Raw genomic sequence first — 16866 nt, 5'->3', positions numbered from 1 at the left:
AAATGCAGCCGTGAAGACACTTTATGAGAAAGTATGTGTTTAAGAAAAGCGAAAAAATGAAGACACGGGCATTTTATCTAACAATGTGGCCCTGATGATTCCGTGGTACCGCATATCCAAAGTTGCGTACGCGACCAATACATCTTCAGCGTGAGATAATTAAGGCTATTTTACCATAGAACGCGCGAAAGCGCGCCAGTCACAATCACTATTTTACATATCACCGGGCGAGCCGTGTTGGTTGCGGTGGGTCGAACTACTAGACTTCTTTTGTGCTAACAACCGCCGTGCGATCAATTTTTGCGATTTCATCACCGGTGGCTTGGAAAACCATGGTACTACAGCGTTCTACTCAACCAACAGGCAGTCTTGTAACAAGTGAGAAATAGGTAGGGACAACTTTAGCCATGGCGATTAGTCGTTCTATACGACTTCGCTGCTTGCAAGGGGTCTCAGAGCTCGGCATCATCACAAGTATATCCAGGTAGCACTGTCATCGAGCGCTGTAATGCACAAGCAACCTTAGAAATCGCCCACCATAGTAATTCGTGAGTGACATAACGCGGTTTGAGAGACCTAACACCCGACACGTAAGTAGATGCAGTCCTGATCTGCCTGTGACTTTATCAGTATACAGCAAATGTCTTGCTTTAATGTTGAAGGTGCAGAATTGGATACATGTTATTGGCACTTCTGTTATGATATTACTGAAAAAGAAGCAAGCCTGAGATGGAAAAACCTAGTCTCGCGGAAGGCTAAGTGAGCAACCTCGATCTTCACTCAAATACCCCATAAGCTATGCTAGCTATGCACGAGTCTCTACGACGAGAAGACCTATATATCTGATGCTCACGTTTAGTTAGCGCGAGAACACGTTGCGCAGAGTTAAACAGCGAATACCACCACTTAGTTCCACATCATGCTACAATTGACAGAGCTGGCCGACCCTTCTCAGCTGCAGCAATCTCCCACCCGCTCCCTACGGCCACTCCGGATCCTCCCTCCTCCTAAAGCACGCCACAAACTTCAATCCCTTATTCCGCTCTACCTTCTTCCCCTCCTCAGTCTCACTCCTCATCAACCTCACACACTCATCCATGCCCACGCCCTCAACCCCATCCACCGTGCTCCCCTCCTCAAACACCCTCTCCACCCGCTCAAAACACGGATGACGCTCAAAATGGCCCTTCATCCACTCGTGCAAATCCTGCACATCTGTAATCGTATACACCACACCCCCAGGCCTCAATACGTAAGCGTACTCTGAGTTGAGTGTGTAAGACACAATACGCGCCTTATGTTTCCGCTGCTTAAAATGCGGATCTGGGAAACAAAGGAAGATTTTCTCGAGTTGGTGTTTTTGGAAGAAGTTGGGCAGGAATTTCATGGTGTTTGCGCGGATACAGGATGTGTTTTGATAGAGCTGAGTTGGGGCGTTTTGGACGCGGAGGGCGCGGACTTTTTCTTGTACGTATTCTGTTACTGACATGCGGATTTCCATGCCTGTGGATTCGTGTTAGTTTGGGGATGCTGTTTTGCATTGCGTGCAGGCTTCGTGGATGGGGTGGCGACAATAGATGGGGTACTGACCGAGTATCAATGTGTCAGGGAACTTGGGTGCGAGGGCGAAGAGTAGGCCTCCAAAGCCGCATCCTATGTCTGCTATTTCGACATTCTTTGATATCGCATTTGCTTCCCGTTGCTCTTCTATGCTGAGATCATGTGACTCATGCTGCCCTTCTTCCGTCTCTTTCTTGGGATGTTTGGCGTACATGGGGTATAGACTCGCCCAGTCCATATCTGCGGGGCTCTTTGGGCTGCATCATGTTAGATCCATTTCTCACCAAAGACTAAGCCTTCTTACTAGGTGAGCGAATGATCTGAGAATGGATTCGCATGGGCGCGCTGCCTGTAGAACCTCTTCTTGGGCATGGCGCCCTGCTGCTCCTCCGTCTGCAGCGACTTCTTGTACTCCTCGCGCTTTGTGCGCTTTGCTGTTTCGCCTGGCATGGTGACTTTGGTATACGCAATTAACAGATATGTAAGGAAGTAGGGTCAAAGGTAGATGCACAGGTGCTGAGGTAATAGTCGATTAGCTGCGTATCACGAATCAAGCGAGTTTTTCGCTAGCGCCAGGGTCTCTGGTCCACCACATCTGCAGCAACACAGCAAACAGCCGTTCGCGCAGCGATCTACTGCTTGTACGACAAAGCGTAGCGTGACGTAATTCGACCTGCATGTCTCAGAGACGTTACTACAAAAGCCCGACGACCTTGGCACCCTGCATACGGTCCGTGGGAAGAAAAATCGATACAAGAAGACAATCCCAGGTGTGCGCCCAAATGCTAATCCCTATCCAAATGCCCAGTCGTTCAGTCATCAACATTATCGGAATTCAATCGCGCCTTGACACCCAAAATCTTGGATGTGTTTCAAATTGAGCTTCTGGAACCTGCGGTGGTGTTAGAGTAAGGCCATTTTGGCTAGGAAGTTGAACTCACTTCTCGCTCTTAGCATGGAAGTAGATGCCCTCGATGCCACCCGAGAGCTGATTGAAGCAGATGTAGTAGAAGCCTTCAAAACTCGCACCGCTTATGGTCCTCACTCGGTGATCTGGCACGAGGAAGTACTCCTTCCACCGCATGAAGAGGTGTTCCTTCTGGTTCAGCTCCTTCGACACCTGCTCCTGGCGCGCAGAGTACTTAGCAATCGGCTTGTATGCGTCGAACCGCCCCCAGTGTTGTCGGTCGACCTTCTCGTTGGAGCCCCATTCCGGATGCTGTGTAATGAAGGTGTATTTGGTTCCGATGATCTCGCCTTCGAAGTACGTCGTCAGACTTGGGTGGTCTTCCGTTAAACCTGTGGACTTGTTAGTCTACAAGCCCTACTGGACTGCGGAGAGGTGTGCGCACCTTTGATGCGCAAGTATCCACACATGAAGGACTCGCGCATGTCGACATGTTTTATATCGACTTCGACGTCATACTGTTGGCGGTCGGAGGTTTGGGTGCCCACGAAGCGACTGCCGGGCCGAAGGAGGGACGAGGATGTATTGGGTAGGAACTGCGTCGGCATTAGCAACGTATACTTTGCGCATTGTTCTGCATGCATGCTGGTCTGACGTACCCTATGCGCAGGGAATGGGGACGATAGATGGCTGGCGAGCAGCGAAGTTGGCGCAGCGGAAGAAAGCGGCGAGACGTGAGAGGTGCGTTGCTCGTCAGTGCCGTCGTCTGTCGCCGTCATAGGCGTGGGAATGTCTCTGGTGGGCGAGTCTCTGTCGGTGCTGGGCAGCTTGGTCTGGATATCGTCGGGCGCCTGGGTATGCTCGCGCGAGTTTTGTGGAGACGGAGTGGGCTGCTGCATGGGAGCATCGGGCACGGCGCTGGCATTGCTGTCGTCGTGGGCGCCCCGTGTCTCATTCAATTCGTGGGTTGCGATAACGCGCGATTCCTCGGGTGGACAAGTCGGGCGGCCAGCGATGCTCTCGTGCTCCACCGGCGAGACCATGGCTTCATCATCCGGCGTCGGCATGGTCCGATAGCAGGTGCGACGAGACTACAGCGAAGGTGCGAGGCGATTATACATGGGACGGGTGGGGATGAATGTGCGATTATACAATAGAGCCTTGCGGGAGCCAGAAGCGTGGCGATGGGGAAGAATGCATGCTGGATGGATGACTTGGACTCGGCGGAGGTGTCTAGGCGGTTCAAAGTTAGTGGGTCACTGAGCTGCACTTACGCGGGGAAGCCGCACTAGGCTCACGTGGGATGACATGGGGCCAAACCTAGACACATTGGAACACTTGATATCTAGGCCGTCGATTGTATCTGTAAATTGTATTATCATTCCTTGCCAAGTGGGCCATGTTGACTTTCCGAGCCGACCCGCGCGATCTAACGAATTTTGGTCGAATAGCCCTTTCCTGAGCATCCTCCTCTCATACACCATCGTCCTAGAAGGGATCACGGAGATCAGGTGACACTAGTCACAAGCAGATGTCGTTCCTCCAGTTGACTCCGTACGCCGTCCCTACGTCATTCCACATCGAGCCGCGGTTGTGCCACAACCCCGTGGCTGTGCGCTGTCGGCAAAAGCAACGCTACTGTGCCTCCATGTGGCGGCGAGAGGCTTAGATAGGCTTGATCTATAACGCTGTGAGTCTTCATGTTCGACGTGAGTACACTGGATCGCATACCTTGAAGTGCAGAGATATTAAAGAAAAGACGAGTGCCTTGAGGTCCTGTACGAGGTAGTAGAAGACGCGAAGGCCTTCTGGGTCTGACGAGTCTTGTACGTCCTGGAGCGAGCCAATTTTCGCAGTCTATTGTCGTCAGTTCACTGGAGGCCATGATAAACGGACCATCCTACCTCAAAGGAGATGTGCTCGCTGCCTAACCGGATTTCTAACTCTTGACGGCCGTCCTTGTTCTTCTGGGGCCACTTTGTGTCATCTTCCCTGGGGATGAGTTAGCAGATGATACGTAACTTCCATTCCATCACATACTTGAGGATCTCACTGTCCTTGACAATCTTCTTGATCTCGGCTACCAAAGCATCGCTGACGCACACTAAACGGCGCGTTAGCAGCACATCACGTCAAGGGCAGAGAATGACTTGCTCTCTTTCCGGATGAGTGAATCATTGCGGTAGTTTGAGTTGTTGGCATAACGGGCAGATGCGCTGCGACCGTCTCCGAGCACTCGAAAATCGAACTCTATACCAAGTTAGACTCGTGATTCTCTTTTCGCAACAGCTTTGCGCACCCAAGAACTCGTGTCCGAATCGGCCTTGGTGACCAGAGCTGCGAAAATGTTAGTAACTGCACGTGCTTGAGAATCCACAGCCTGCATACTAGTAACGCAGGTAGAATGGCTCGTTGGTTGTCATGTTTGCGACTACCTATATCGAGCTCTAACGATGCGCGTATAGGAATTCGCAGTGCTTGGGGTGCGCGTGTCGTGGTGTTGATGTACCGTCGCGGCAGAGGGTTGGAGATCTTGGCGGCCAGACCCCTGCAAGCCTAGCGAGGCGGCCTTCGCTGGAGCGACCATTTCTCGAGCAGACACCTGGAGGTAAACAGAGTCCCGCCGAGCACTGCACCCATATCTCCAACAAGCCTCCTCTCCGCCCAGGCCACGCCAGTCCTTTCACCCTCCCCGCTAGGCTGCAGCTGCGCCAAACCTCACGACTCCCTCCACCGCCCCCGTCGATCGATACACGTAGCCCATCCCACTTATTCTGGACTCCACGGGACATTGAGGGCTGACGGCCGCACCTGGAGTCACGTTATCGCAGCTGGACACTGTACACCCCGGGGCCATCCCATATACCACATAGCCCGGCATCATGGCGGCGTTTCTCGAGAACTCGTACAGTCTGGTAGGAACACCTGGCAGGTCGTGGGTATGGGGAAGCTGACGGCAACACCAGGTGCACCAGGACAATGCCGCCGACGTACCATCACAGAATGAGCTCAAGAATGCTCTGGAGAAGGGCAGCGATGAGCAGAAGATCGAGACTATGGTGCGCTCCCGCAATGGCACTGCCCCGCCTCGCTGAATGCGACCGTCTGACAGCTCTGCAGAAGAAGATCCTCTCGATTATGCTCAATGGCGACCCCCAGGCTGGCCTGCTCATGCACATTATCCGATTCGTCATGCCCAGCAAGTCGAAGCCGCTCAAGAAGCTCATGTACTTCTTCTTCGAGGTCTGCCCCAAGCACGACGCCCAGGGCAAGCTAAGGCAGGAGTGGATTCTCGTCTGGTGAGTTCAAAATACTATACCACATGAAGCTTGCTAATCGATACAGTAATGCGATTCGGTTCGACTTGCAGGCGCCTAACGAATACGTACGAGGAAACACATTGCGCTTCGTGTAGGATCCTCCACGACACCTTCCCGAGCATTGCTGACAGTCGGAACAGAACTAAGCTACGAGATGCTGAGCTTGTAGAACCACTACTACGTAAGAATATTGCTCTCCATACTTACCACAACTCTGTTGACACTCCCAGAACCGGTGCGCCAATGCCTCACACATCGACACGCATACGTCCGAAAGAACGCAACCTTCGCAATCGCATCCATCTTCACACATCTTCCAGAGCTCATGCCAGATGCGCCCGATCTGCTGGTGACATTCCTCGACGACGAGAACGACCCAACATGCAAGCGCAATGCCTTCGCCGCCCTCGTCTCCGTGAGCCACGAGAAGGCTCTCGAATACCTCAGCACCGTTTTCGATGCCATACCCAACCACGAAGAGCTTCTCCTCCTCGCCGAGCTAGAGTTCATCCGCAAAGACGCCATCGTGAACCCATCCAACAAGGCCCGCTATCTCCGCTTGATCTTCGACCTCCTCGAATCGCAGGTATCGACCGTCATCTACGAAGCCGCGCACGCCCTTACCACCCTCACAAGCAACCCGGTCGCAGTCAAGGCAGCTGCTGGAAAGTTCGTGGAGCTGGCAATCAAGGAGCCGGATAACAACGTCAAGCTTATCGTCTTGGAGCGGGTTGAGCAGTTGCGACACAAGAATGAGGGCGTCCTTGATGATCTGACCATGGAGGTCCTGCGCGTTCTGTCTAGTACCGACTTGGATGTGCGGAAGAAGTCGCTCAACATTGCCATGGAGATGATCTCAAGCAGAAACGTCGAAGAGGTCGTCCTGCTGCTGAAGAAGGAGCTCATGAAGACGGTGGACGAACAATACGAGAAGAACCCCGAATACAGGTCGCTTCTCATCTCCTCGATACACTCCGCAGCCATCAAGTTCCCCGAAGTCGCCGCCAGCGTCGTTGGATCGCTCATGGACTTCATCTCCGATGTCAGCAGCAACGCATCCGCGGTGGACGTCATTTCCTTCGTCAAGGAAGTCGTTGAGCGCTTCCCGGATCTGAGGGCCTCTATTATCGAGCGACTGGTATCGACTCTTGGTGAGGTTCGTGCTGGCAAGGTTTACCGAGGTGTGCTTTGGATCATTGGAGAGTTCTCTCTGGAGGCGAAAGACATCCAAGATGCATGGAAGGGCATCCGCTCATCACTCGGCGAGATCCCCATACTTGCTTCCGAACAAAAACTGCTGGACGATGCATCAGAGGGCAAGGAGAGCACTGAGCAAGTCAACGGACACGCAAAGGCGGCAGCTCCATCTGGATCGAGGAAGGTACTCGCCGACGGTACCTATGCGACCGAAAGCGCCCTGACCTCCTCCGCTGCTGCCAAGGCGAAACTTGAGGCAGTCAAGAACTCACAGAAACCTCCACTACGACAGCTACTCCTTGACGGCGACTACTACCTTGCCACAGTACTGTCCAGCACTCTCACTAAGCTCGTTATGCGCTATGGGGAGATCTCAAAGAATGAAGCCCGCACAAATGCTCTCCGCGCCGAGGCCATGCTCATCATGATCTCGATCATCCGTGTTGGCCAATCGCATTTTGTCAAGACTTTCATCGACGAGGACTCCATCGACCGTATCATGTCATGTGTTCGCTCACTGTCCGAGTTCTCGCAAAGAAAGGAGCTCGAGACAGTGTTCCTGGAAGACACCCGAAAGTCCTTCCGCACTATGGTTCAGACAGAGGAGAAGAAGCGTGCCGCCAAGGAGGCTTCCGAGCGCGCGAAGTCGGCTGTCAATGTTGATGACTCTTTCAACATCCGCCAACTAAAGAAGAAGGATGCGGACGGTAGCGACGAGATTGAGCAAGATCTCGAAAGGGCAACCGGAGGCGACACTGCGACTGAGGATCTCACATCTAAGCTCAGTCGAGTCGTGCAGCTTACTGGTTTCTCCGACTCGGTATACGCAGAAGCATATGTCAAGGTACGTCAGCCCGACTTACTGAAGGTATCTACTAACACTGCTAGGTCCATCAATTCGATATCGTCCTTGATGTCCTGCTTGTGAACCAAACAACTGAGACGTTACAAAATCTCACCATCGAATTCGCGACTCTTGGTGACCTCAAGGTCGTCGAGCGTCCCTCAACACAAAACGTTGGTCCTCACGACTTTATCAACATCCAAGCAACGATCAAGGGTAGGCCTTCCCCGTTTGCGCTTTTCGGTTCGCATACTTACTTTTACAGTCTCATCCACCGATACCGGCGTCATCTTTGGAAATATCATCTACGAGGGGTAAGTCCTGCGCATCAACACTCTGCAACAATTGCTAATATCCTACAGTGAAAAGGGTGTTGACTCCAACGTTGTCATTCTCAACGATGTCCACGTCGACATTATGGACTACATCAAGCCCGCGCAATGCACAGAGACGCAGTTCCGGACAATGTGGACCGAATTCGAATGGGAGAATAAGGTCAACATTAACTCCAAGGCCAAGACGTTGCGCGATTTCTTGAAGCAACTTATGGCATGCACAAACATGAGCTGCTTGACCCCAGAGGCGTCAATGAAGGGCGACTGCCAATTCTTGTCAGCGAACCTGTACGCCAGGAGTGTATTTGGCAAGTCCTCGAATTCTTTTATACATTGGCAATACTGACAGAACGCAGGTGAGGACGCTCTCGCCAACTTGAGTATCGAAAAGGAAGGTGACAATGGCCCTATTACTGGGTTTGTGCGCATAAGAAGTCGCTCCCAAGGCTTGGCGTTGAGCCTGGGGTCGTTGAAGGGTCTGAACAAGGTCGGTGTGGCATGATTTGTCGGCTAATAAGCACTGTCACACGTCCGGGGTAGCGGGAGATGGGCGTTCCTACTAAGAAACGGTAGCAAAAGGAAGGTTGGTTGCTTCTTTCGTCTACAGGTCTTCGCGTACGACGCGTTGGGTCGCTAGACATGTGGGTGGGATGGATGAATGTTAATGTAGCATTGCCGTATCAAACAGACAAGAGTTCAAATTCACATCCAATATCGCAGTCTCTGAGCACTACAGGAAGAATCGCTTCGTGTCACGTTCTGGGTTGGTTCGTGATTGGGATGCCTCGGTTCGCGAGCGTGCAGGGTCCAACGGGCAACACGGGAATGTTTCCTTTTTGTTTAGCACCAACTATCCGCCAGGATCCGCGCCCTTGCGACAGGGACGGTACCCGTGAGCGTGACATGGCCGTCGTCAGCGTGCCTCTTGCGCTGGTCTAGTCTCCAACTGACTCTTTCCCTCTTCACAGCATGCTGCGCGTCGTTCCTGCGACATTTCATTAATCCATCATGGCTTCGCTGGCTGGCTCCGACGATCCCTTCAGAGACCCGCTGCTCACTACCAACGCCGCTCCTTCGCAGCCGTCGCCCGACTCGGCACCCACCCAGGAGCAGATGAATGTTCCCGACACACTCGCTGTGGGCAGAAACGCCTCCCTGACCCTTGGGACCGACTCCCTGGTCGTACTAGGTGGGGAGACTACTCGAACATCACAGCGGCGCAACACTCACACAGCACAGACGAAGCACTCCTAGATAGCAAAAGCGCCAGCTGCTGCGGTCTGTCTCTTGCTGGCAGTAAGTGCTAATTCGGCGTCTAGACACCAACACCCGCTTACGCGACGCAGAGAACAAATCCACTCGTTCCATACCCTTTTACAACATCCTCTGGGCCGAGCACTCAGAGGATGGACATATCACCGTCCAGTATGCGCAGAACACATCGAAGAAGGCCGTTCGCCCTGCCATCATTAGCTACTCCCTCGACAAACCCGACAGTCGCATAACGGAGGCATGGATAGAGAAGCTGCTCGATCGCGCATACGGAGCGTCGCAACGGCGCAAACGAATCAAGGTACTCGTCAATCCGTTTGGCGGCCAGGGCGGCGCAGTCAAGACATACCACAAGTTCATTGCACCCATCCTGGCGGCTGCGCGCTGTGAGCTCGACGTGGAGAAGACACAGCACAACGGCCACGGCGTGGAGATTGCGCAGAACATGGACATCGAGGCCTACGACGTAGTCGCCTGCTGCTCAGGAGACGGCATACCACACGAAGTCTGGAACGGGCTGGGCAAGAGGACCGACGCAGCTCGGGCGCTCCAAAAAGTAGCCGTCGCACAGCTCCCCTGCGGCTCCGGCAACGCCATGAGCCTCAACTTCAACGGCACCGACGACCCCAGTCTCGCCGCCCTCGCCGTCGTCAAGGGCCTGCGCACGCCCCTCGATCTCTCGTCGATAACCCAAGGCGACCGCCGCACCCTCTCCTTCCTCTCCCAATCCGTCGGCATAGTAGCCGAAACAGACCTCGCGACAGAACACCTGCGCTGGATGGGCAGCGCACGCTTCACCTGGGGCTTCCTCGTCCGCCTCTTCAAAAAGACATGCTACCCCGCCGACATCGCCGTAAAAGTCGAATACGACAACAAAACCGCCGTCCGCGAAGCCTACCGCACCGAATGCGCAAAACCACCTCGCAGCACCGACGACCGCGTCCTCCCCGCCCCCGACACCGGTCTTCCAGACCTGAAATACGGCACAGCGACCGACCCCCTCCCTGTAGGCTGGCAACTAATCCCCCACGACCACCTCGGCAACTTCTACGCCGGAAACATCGCCTACATGTCCCCCGACGCAAATTTCTTCCCTGCCTCTCTCCCCTCCGACGGGTGTCTCGACCTCGTCCGTATCCGCGGCGATATCGCGCGGCACACGGCTGTGAAGACGTTGCTGGCCGTGGAGAACCACTCTTTCTTTGATATGGACCATGTGGATTACCAGAAGGTTAGTGCGTATAGGATTATTCCGAAAGGGCAAAAGGAGGGGTATATTAGTATTGATGGGGAGAGGGTTCCTTTTGAGGGGTTTCAGGTGGAGGTGCATAGGGGGTTGGGGACCGTGTTGAGCAAGAGTGGGCATTTGTGTGAGGCGAAGGGGGTTTGAGGCGTATGAGATGGGGATGATGGGTGATTGTTGTGTGATATAGATATTGGGCGTTTGCGTTAGGATACCAAGGTTGTTTTAGCTGGAGTAATGAAGTTTGGCCTGTTGGTCTTGGGAGATTGGCTTCTTGTTCAACTTCCCTTCAAGATTGATGTTCCAACCAAACCACGCCTATCAAATTTTCCACATCGCCCCCCTTACCAACCCACTCAGTCCAATCAGCCTATCCTTTGTGCCCCCACATTCATTGATTTCACACACAGTCGACAAGCTCAGCCTTTCGACGCGTCCCTCATGTCACGATATAAACCTGTAAAGCAAGGAAACTTCATCAATCAACAACCACAAAAGCTGCTTGGCGCAGCGGAAGCGCGCCGGGCTCATAACCCGGAGGACCTCGGATCGAAACCGAGAGCAGCTAGATGTTGTATGTTTCTTTTTTGCACTTTTTTCGCACGGGGGTAGGAGTGAAAGGGCAGGTGGGTAGTGGGGTAGGGACGTGGAATGGAAATGGCTATTAGAGCTTCTCGTGTGGGGTGCTATAGGGAAGGCTGCAATACGGAGTTACTTTTTTAGACTTTGCGACAATTTGGTGGCTTCACGATTCTGTAGTAACAGCGTTACTGGTGTATCTTAAATCTAAAAAGAAGTCTCAAACAATCAAAAGCCCTCTTTTAGGTGTCTTGAAAGTCGAGCGGGTTCACGTCGTAGAGAAATTTATTTAAACCCGAACTTTAGTATATGTGCAGGAAGATACCAGGCATCCATTCTTGCTCAAAGTACCACTTGAAATCGTCGCAATCGAAACATAGCGACACGAGCGCAAACACAGCCTGGGAAGGTATCTACCTGGGTATTCTTTGATCTATTCCGGGGTACCAGACAATGCCCATCTATCTAGGAAGCAACGTTGCAGACACAATCCACGGCTTTCACTATCCGCAAGTCGATTAGCTATCGGGTATGAGGTGTATAACGAACGCGATAAGTATTCCCCCTCAAGCACTATAACTACTCCGCAGGTCCCAGCTCGTTCTGGCCTTGAAATTTGAGTATGCAGGCAACCTTTGCTCTAGGAGGTGGAACATTTGTACGTCGAAGCGCCGAAACGCAGAAGATGCATCCCCGAGGGGACGGATTTCTCGAACTCGCGCAAGAGTTCATTACAACCACCGTCATCGACTTACCAATTCACTAATGTATATGCCCAAAGTCGCTTGCGATAAGGCTTTAAGTTCAAGCGCAAAGCCCAGAAGAAAGGGTCATTACCGTGCCACTGCCTTCGGTAAAACTTCGGCAATACTGATGTCAGCCATGCCCCGCTACCGGTGTCGCGTCGCACACCCTCCATGAACTCGACGCGCTTCCACACAACACCCAGACTGCTCTTACCTTGTGTAACCTCTACGCTTCAACATGTCTACAGACCCGATGGACATCTCGGGACAGCCACCCACATATCCACCCAACCTCTTGGGCATTCCGACAGAACTTCAACTAAGGATTGTTGATCACGTACGCTACTGTAGTGCGCATGCTGGCTTCAAAACACGTACTGATTGGGTCAGATAACTCTGAAGAGCGATCTCGCATCACTGTGTAGGACATGCTCAGCTCTGCGTGTTCTCGCGAATCCGCTTCTATATAGGCGCATCGTTCTGCGCCTATGGAGTCAGCGTGCGGTCGATCGTCTCAACAAGTCCAATTTCGCAGGTGCTGGCTTACATTACCAGCACACGAAGGAGGTTATCATCGAAGACGAAGCGATTGGCGAAGAACTCTACACGATACATACCGGACGGATCTGTCCACCTATTCTGGATCGTCGGAGTAATGCTACTTACCTAACTGAGTCTGAGAAAGACAACGCCGCCTACGCGTTTCTGCAAACCATGCATCATAACCAATTAGAACGCTTATGGTAAGTTAATAAGTGAACGCGCTAGCATTCGATGTGGATGCTGATGAGATCAGGTACCATTCGCGGCGGCCTCTCTCGGCAGTGGTTAGAAATCATCTGCGCCACTACCAGACGAAAATACAAGACCTACGAATAGGCTTATACACCGATCCCGGATCGCCCGACGTACTACCCCAGATACTCTGTGGTCTGCAACGCCTCGATCTTTATGTCGATAATTCAACAAGCCTCATTCTGTTGTACATGAACATCGAAGCCGTGGGCGCCAACTTGAAATCGTTGTCGCTGACAGCAGCCAATTCCATGGATATCAGTACGGAACTGGATGCCTGGGCAATGGGCGAGGAGAACGAATACACCCAATGCACACCCAAGCTCGAAGAGTTCACGCTGTCCAATTTTATCTATGACAACGCTTACGAACAGTTCTCTATAATTGTCAACTATCATCAGCTTGTGCGATTAGGGCTTTTCGGAAACTCCGGCGGAAGCCATTACTTTCTCCAGGAGCTTGCCGAAAGTAGCGAGGAGAACAAGCTTCGATTGAAGCATATTGCTGTGGAAATTGCGGGTGACATCGCGGAATCCACTGAGCTCGTTCCTCTGCGATTATCCTTGAATCAGATATACAAGGCCTGCGAACCCCTTGAGAGCTTCCATATACACTACCCGCACGGCGACCACTCATCCGACTTTGATGTGTACGACTTCCTAAAGCCGTTCACTGATCGCGGGCACAATTTGCAAAGTCTGAGCTACCACGTCGAACAATGGAACTGGGGCCAATTAAACCACGACGTTATAGATGTGCTGTACCGGGTAAGCCAGGAATCCTTTCGACAAGTAAAACAGCTTGCGGTGTACTTCGAGGAAGCATTGATGCTTGACGGCCTATGGAATGAAGAGGCCAGATTTATGATCTTTATGGTAAGTGGAAGCTATCGCATTCAGAGCGGCACCTCGTTCAAGGAGACCACAAAACACGCTGGAGTCTGCGTAGACGTTAGTTCGCTTAATTTGCACGTTTGCATCGTGCTTTAGGCTGCAGACCCATTAAGTTCCTTCCTTGTATGAGGTGGTGGCGGATCTTGAGCATGATATCTAACATCTATCAGACTTGGATAGGGTATTTCCGAGAAGTACGCTTGCTCCACCTCCGCGTGCCACACTGCGTTCGCATGGGGCAGAGCAAACACGGGTGGGACCCCGCACTATTGATCCTACAGCTGCAAACCTTCGCAAACCGAGTCTTTGAGTTTCTAGGTCCAGAATCGAAGTTGGATGCTCTGGTGATCGGTCATGTTGCGACTTTGCGGAACCCAGAAAACCTAGACCTCGTGCGTCCACTTCCGCAGCAATGCTTTCTCCGAGGCGAGCAAAGAGATATCCTAGGTCGTACCGTCCCCGTTGCGGTTCCTGTTACGAGGATGATGTTGCGTGAAACGCAACCGTACACAGATATTCTGGAAGTCGACTACCGTACTGCCGCCGATGAATGGGAGGCGTGGGCAACTCGAACGATGTGAGGATTTGGGTCGAGGGAGAACGTCATCAAAAAGATCTTTTAGCCCGAAGCATACAGCGTCTTAGGTGCTGTCTGTGCATAAACATTTGATGGAATATATGTAGCGAATACAAAGCGCATTCTAGCCATCCCTAGTGCAGCGAAGGCATTGTATCTGCGATCATGTTATGCAGTTCCCATCAGATGTCCATCGTTCGGTTGGCTCGATTTGTTCGGTTCTGGTACAATAAATTCGAGTCCAATATGCAGTTCCCAGAGCATTTCGCGTGAAATGTTGCGAAGCAGGCTTAACCTAAATAAGTCACAAGGAACTTCCTCATTGGGGCAAGGACCAAACGTTGACCTTGATCGGCTTCAGTAGCCGATGCGACTCGTCGTTCCTTCACGGTAGCTTCCCACATGCCGCAACGACGCGCATTGCCGGAGGATGCATACATAGCGCTAATGTATGTTCTTTATTCGAGAGTCAATCGAGCGCTGACACGATAGCATTGGCTGCAGGTCTAGCAAGGGTGGATGCAATCCTTCTGGCTCCGCGGCGTCTAGATGCATACTGCAAGGGTTATGGCGACAACCCCTCTTGTGCACCAAGTGTATTGAAAGGGGCCTCCGACCAACTTACCTTTGGTTCTAGCTATCGCGATTCTTTGAGCTGCAAAAGACAATGTTGCAACTTAACACCGACTGCCAGAGACGAGTGCTCAACTTCGCATGTTACCCGCCTTACCCCCAGCAGTGAGGTACTGACGAAACCAGATAAATACCCGAAGTGATCTGAAATCACTATGTTTGGTGTCAAAAGAGCTCAACCAACTCGCCCTCGAAAAGCTTTACGAGCGCATCGACATTCGCCTCTTCAGCGAAAACAACACTAATTACATCCTTGAACTACTAAAGGACGTAAAGGAGAACCTCCAGTATACCAGAGAACTCGTCGTAGAAGATGAGTGCATCGCCGAGGAAACCACGTCTGTGCAGTACGGCAACGTTGGACTACCTGGCCTTGAATGTTGGACGGGTTCTGGCGCCACGAAAGCAGATCCTGAAGTACGCGACAGCAATCTTGAGCAGGTCTTGGATCTCATCCCGGCGAATGCCCTGCGCACATTCCGGTAGGGCTGAAGCTACTCATCTCGTCTTGTGTTGCCTGCTAACATCTACAGTTTCCTCGGCCGGCGATCACTACCGTGGTGGCTGCATAAGAAGCTCGCATCGAACCAGAGAAACATCACAGACCTCCAAGTCAGTCTTAGTATGTATCTCTTCGACAACTCTATAAACATACTACCAGAACTGTACCAACGCGAAACGGATTTGAAACGACTGGACATGTATATCGTCGATGGGTCGTCACTCAACAACCTGTTACTTGACTATGTTGAAGCCGTCGGAAGCAACCTGCAATCCCTGTCTTTGAGCGCCAACATTAACACTGACGTTTCCAAGCTGCTCCGGAACCACGAATGGCCACCATATCAGCCCAAACTCCCACTAAAAGAACTCAGATTGACTGGCTTGACATTGATGCACATGCACAACTCCCTATCGACAATCATCGATTTCAGCAAGCTGCAAAAGCTCGATCTAGTAGAATGCGCCGGAGCCTTCGGATTACTGGCGGACATTACAAATGCAATGCCAAACCAGCAGTTCGACCTCACGCACCTTGCCTTGAACGAATTTGTGCCTCGAATTGGCATCATCAAAACTGAAGACGAGCGCAACATACATTTGGTCAACTTCTTGAAAGCATGTCCAAACCTGCGCAGTCTGCACTTTGGTCATTACGATCTCGAAGCTTTACCACCAGGATTGAGACAGTACCTACAAAGTAGAGGCAAGGAGCTCACGAGTCTGAGTCTATACTCCAAAACCGAGATAATCGACGCTGGAGAGTTCGATCTTATTTGCCGATTATGTCCCAACCTAGAACAATTCGCCGCCGGGATCGACGAGGAATTTATAATGGCAGATGGGCTGTGGTACCATAACCTGAGAGACTTCGTAGTAAGACTTACCAAACCATTAACTTATCATGAGGTATACTCACCCCCCACAGGACTCCCTCCGCCGCCTCCCCAAACTCCGTACCCTCCATGTCCACCGCTCCCGCATCTCCCTAGTCGGCGGCCTCGGCAACGGATACGGCAACCGCTGGAACACATCCATGATCTCGCTACAAGTGCAAAAGTTCGCAAACCTCATCTTCGGCGAACTCTACACGACAAACCCGGGTTCCAAGCTCGAAACACTAATTGTGGGGCACTTAGGGCCACTCTTAAGGAAGAGCAATGCTGTCGAGCTGGGCAATGGGCGTGAGATCAATTCGCAGCATTATCTGCCGCAGTTTTGCTTTGTCAAGAGTCGGCAGGAGGATCTTTTGGGGAGAACGGCGACGACGGGGGTGATGGTGAGTAGGGCTGTGTTGAAGAGGACGCATGATCATGTGGGTATTTTGGATGTGGATGCTGGGGTGGAGGCGTGGGAGCAATGGGTTGGCCAGGCTATCTAGCATTTGGGTCACATCCCACGAATCCAATCGAAAACTTTTTCCAGCTAGAAGTATACATCTCTCTAGAAGCGGCCTAACTCTTA

The 16866-nt window shown here is 52.1% G+C and overlaps 6 protein-coding genes and 1 non-coding gene across 7 annotated transcripts; 4 read left to right on the top strand and 3 right to left on the bottom strand.

Annotated features, from left to right (window-relative positions):
• Positions 1–979: 979 nt before the first annotated feature.
• Positions 980–2010, bottom strand: TRM8 (tRNA (guanine-N(7)-)-methyltransferase (tRNA(m7G46)-methyltransferase); the record flags this gene model as incomplete). The annotated part of the gene is made up of 3 exons (XM_049403879.1): positions 980–1503; positions 1591–1817; positions 1865–2010. The coding sequence occupies 3 exons, from the start codon at positions 2008–2010 to the stop codon at positions 980–982; spliced, it is 897 nt and encodes a 298-aa protein (XP_049250396.1).
• Positions 2011–2385: 375 nt separating this feature from the next.
• Positions 2386–3534, bottom strand: J4E88_010284 (uncharacterized protein; the record flags this gene model as incomplete). Its single annotated transcript, XM_049403878.1, has 4 exons — positions 2386–2452; positions 2502–2859; positions 2913–3063; positions 3127–3534. The coding sequence occupies 4 exons, from the start codon at positions 3532–3534 to the stop codon at positions 2386–2388; spliced, it is 984 nt and encodes a 327-aa protein (XP_049250395.1).
• Positions 3535–4132: 598 nt separating this feature from the next.
• Positions 4133–4890, bottom strand: MNH1 (Protein mago nashi; the record flags this gene model as incomplete). Its single annotated transcript, XM_049403877.1, has 7 exons — positions 4133–4147; positions 4199–4324; positions 4372–4459; positions 4508–4571; positions 4622–4717; positions 4767–4804; positions 4856–4890. 7 exons carry the CDS (start codon positions 4888–4890, stop codon positions 4133–4135), a joined length of 462 nt encoding a protein of 153 aa, XP_049250394.1.
• A 459-nt stretch (positions 4891–5349) lies between these two features.
• On the top strand, positions 5350–8665 carry J4E88_010282 (uncharacterized protein; the record flags this gene model as incomplete). The annotated part of the gene is made up of 10 exons (XM_049403876.1): positions 5350–5382; positions 5434–5526; positions 5588–5766; positions 5813–5878; positions 5928–5968; positions 6018–7828; positions 7873–8044; positions 8094–8142; positions 8191–8471; positions 8520–8665. The coding sequence occupies 10 exons, from the start codon at positions 5350–5352 to the stop codon at positions 8663–8665; spliced, it is 2871 nt and encodes a 956-aa protein (XP_049250393.1).
• A 506-nt stretch (positions 8666–9171) lies between these two features.
• On the top strand, positions 9172–10825 carry J4E88_010281 (uncharacterized protein; the record flags this gene model as incomplete). Its single annotated transcript, XM_049403875.1, has 3 exons — positions 9172–9352; positions 9403–9459; positions 9510–10825. 3 exons carry the CDS (start codon positions 9172–9174, stop codon positions 10823–10825), a joined length of 1554 nt encoding a protein of 517 aa, XP_049250392.1.
• Positions 10826–11174: 349 nt separating this feature from the next.
• On the top strand, positions 11175–11246 carry J4E88_010280. The gene has a single exon. It is a non-coding gene; the product is annotated as a tRNA-Met (tRNA).
• A 995-nt stretch (positions 11247–12241) lies between these two features.
• J4E88_010279 (uncharacterized protein) lies at positions 12242–16860 on the top strand (the record flags this gene model as incomplete). The annotated part of the gene is made up of 7 exons (XM_049403874.1): positions 12242–12340; positions 12394–12746; positions 12800–13673; positions 15028–15383; positions 15435–16278; positions 16331–16681; positions 16828–16860. The coding sequence occupies 7 exons, from the start codon at positions 12242–12244 to the stop codon at positions 16858–16860; spliced, it is 2910 nt and encodes a 969-aa protein (XP_049250391.1).
• Positions 16861–16866: the final 6 nt, after the last annotated feature.

Source organism: Alternaria novae-zelandiae, assembly GCF_023758075.1.
Source record: "Alternaria novae-zelandiae strain BMP 2774 chromosome Unknown scaffold_31, whole genome shotgun sequence".
NCBI classification, from domain to species: Eukaryota; Fungi; Ascomycota; class Dothideomycetes; order Pleosporales; family Pleosporaceae; genus Alternaria; species Alternaria novae-zelandiae.
This window is presented reverse-complemented; position numbering and strand designations above follow the sequence as displayed.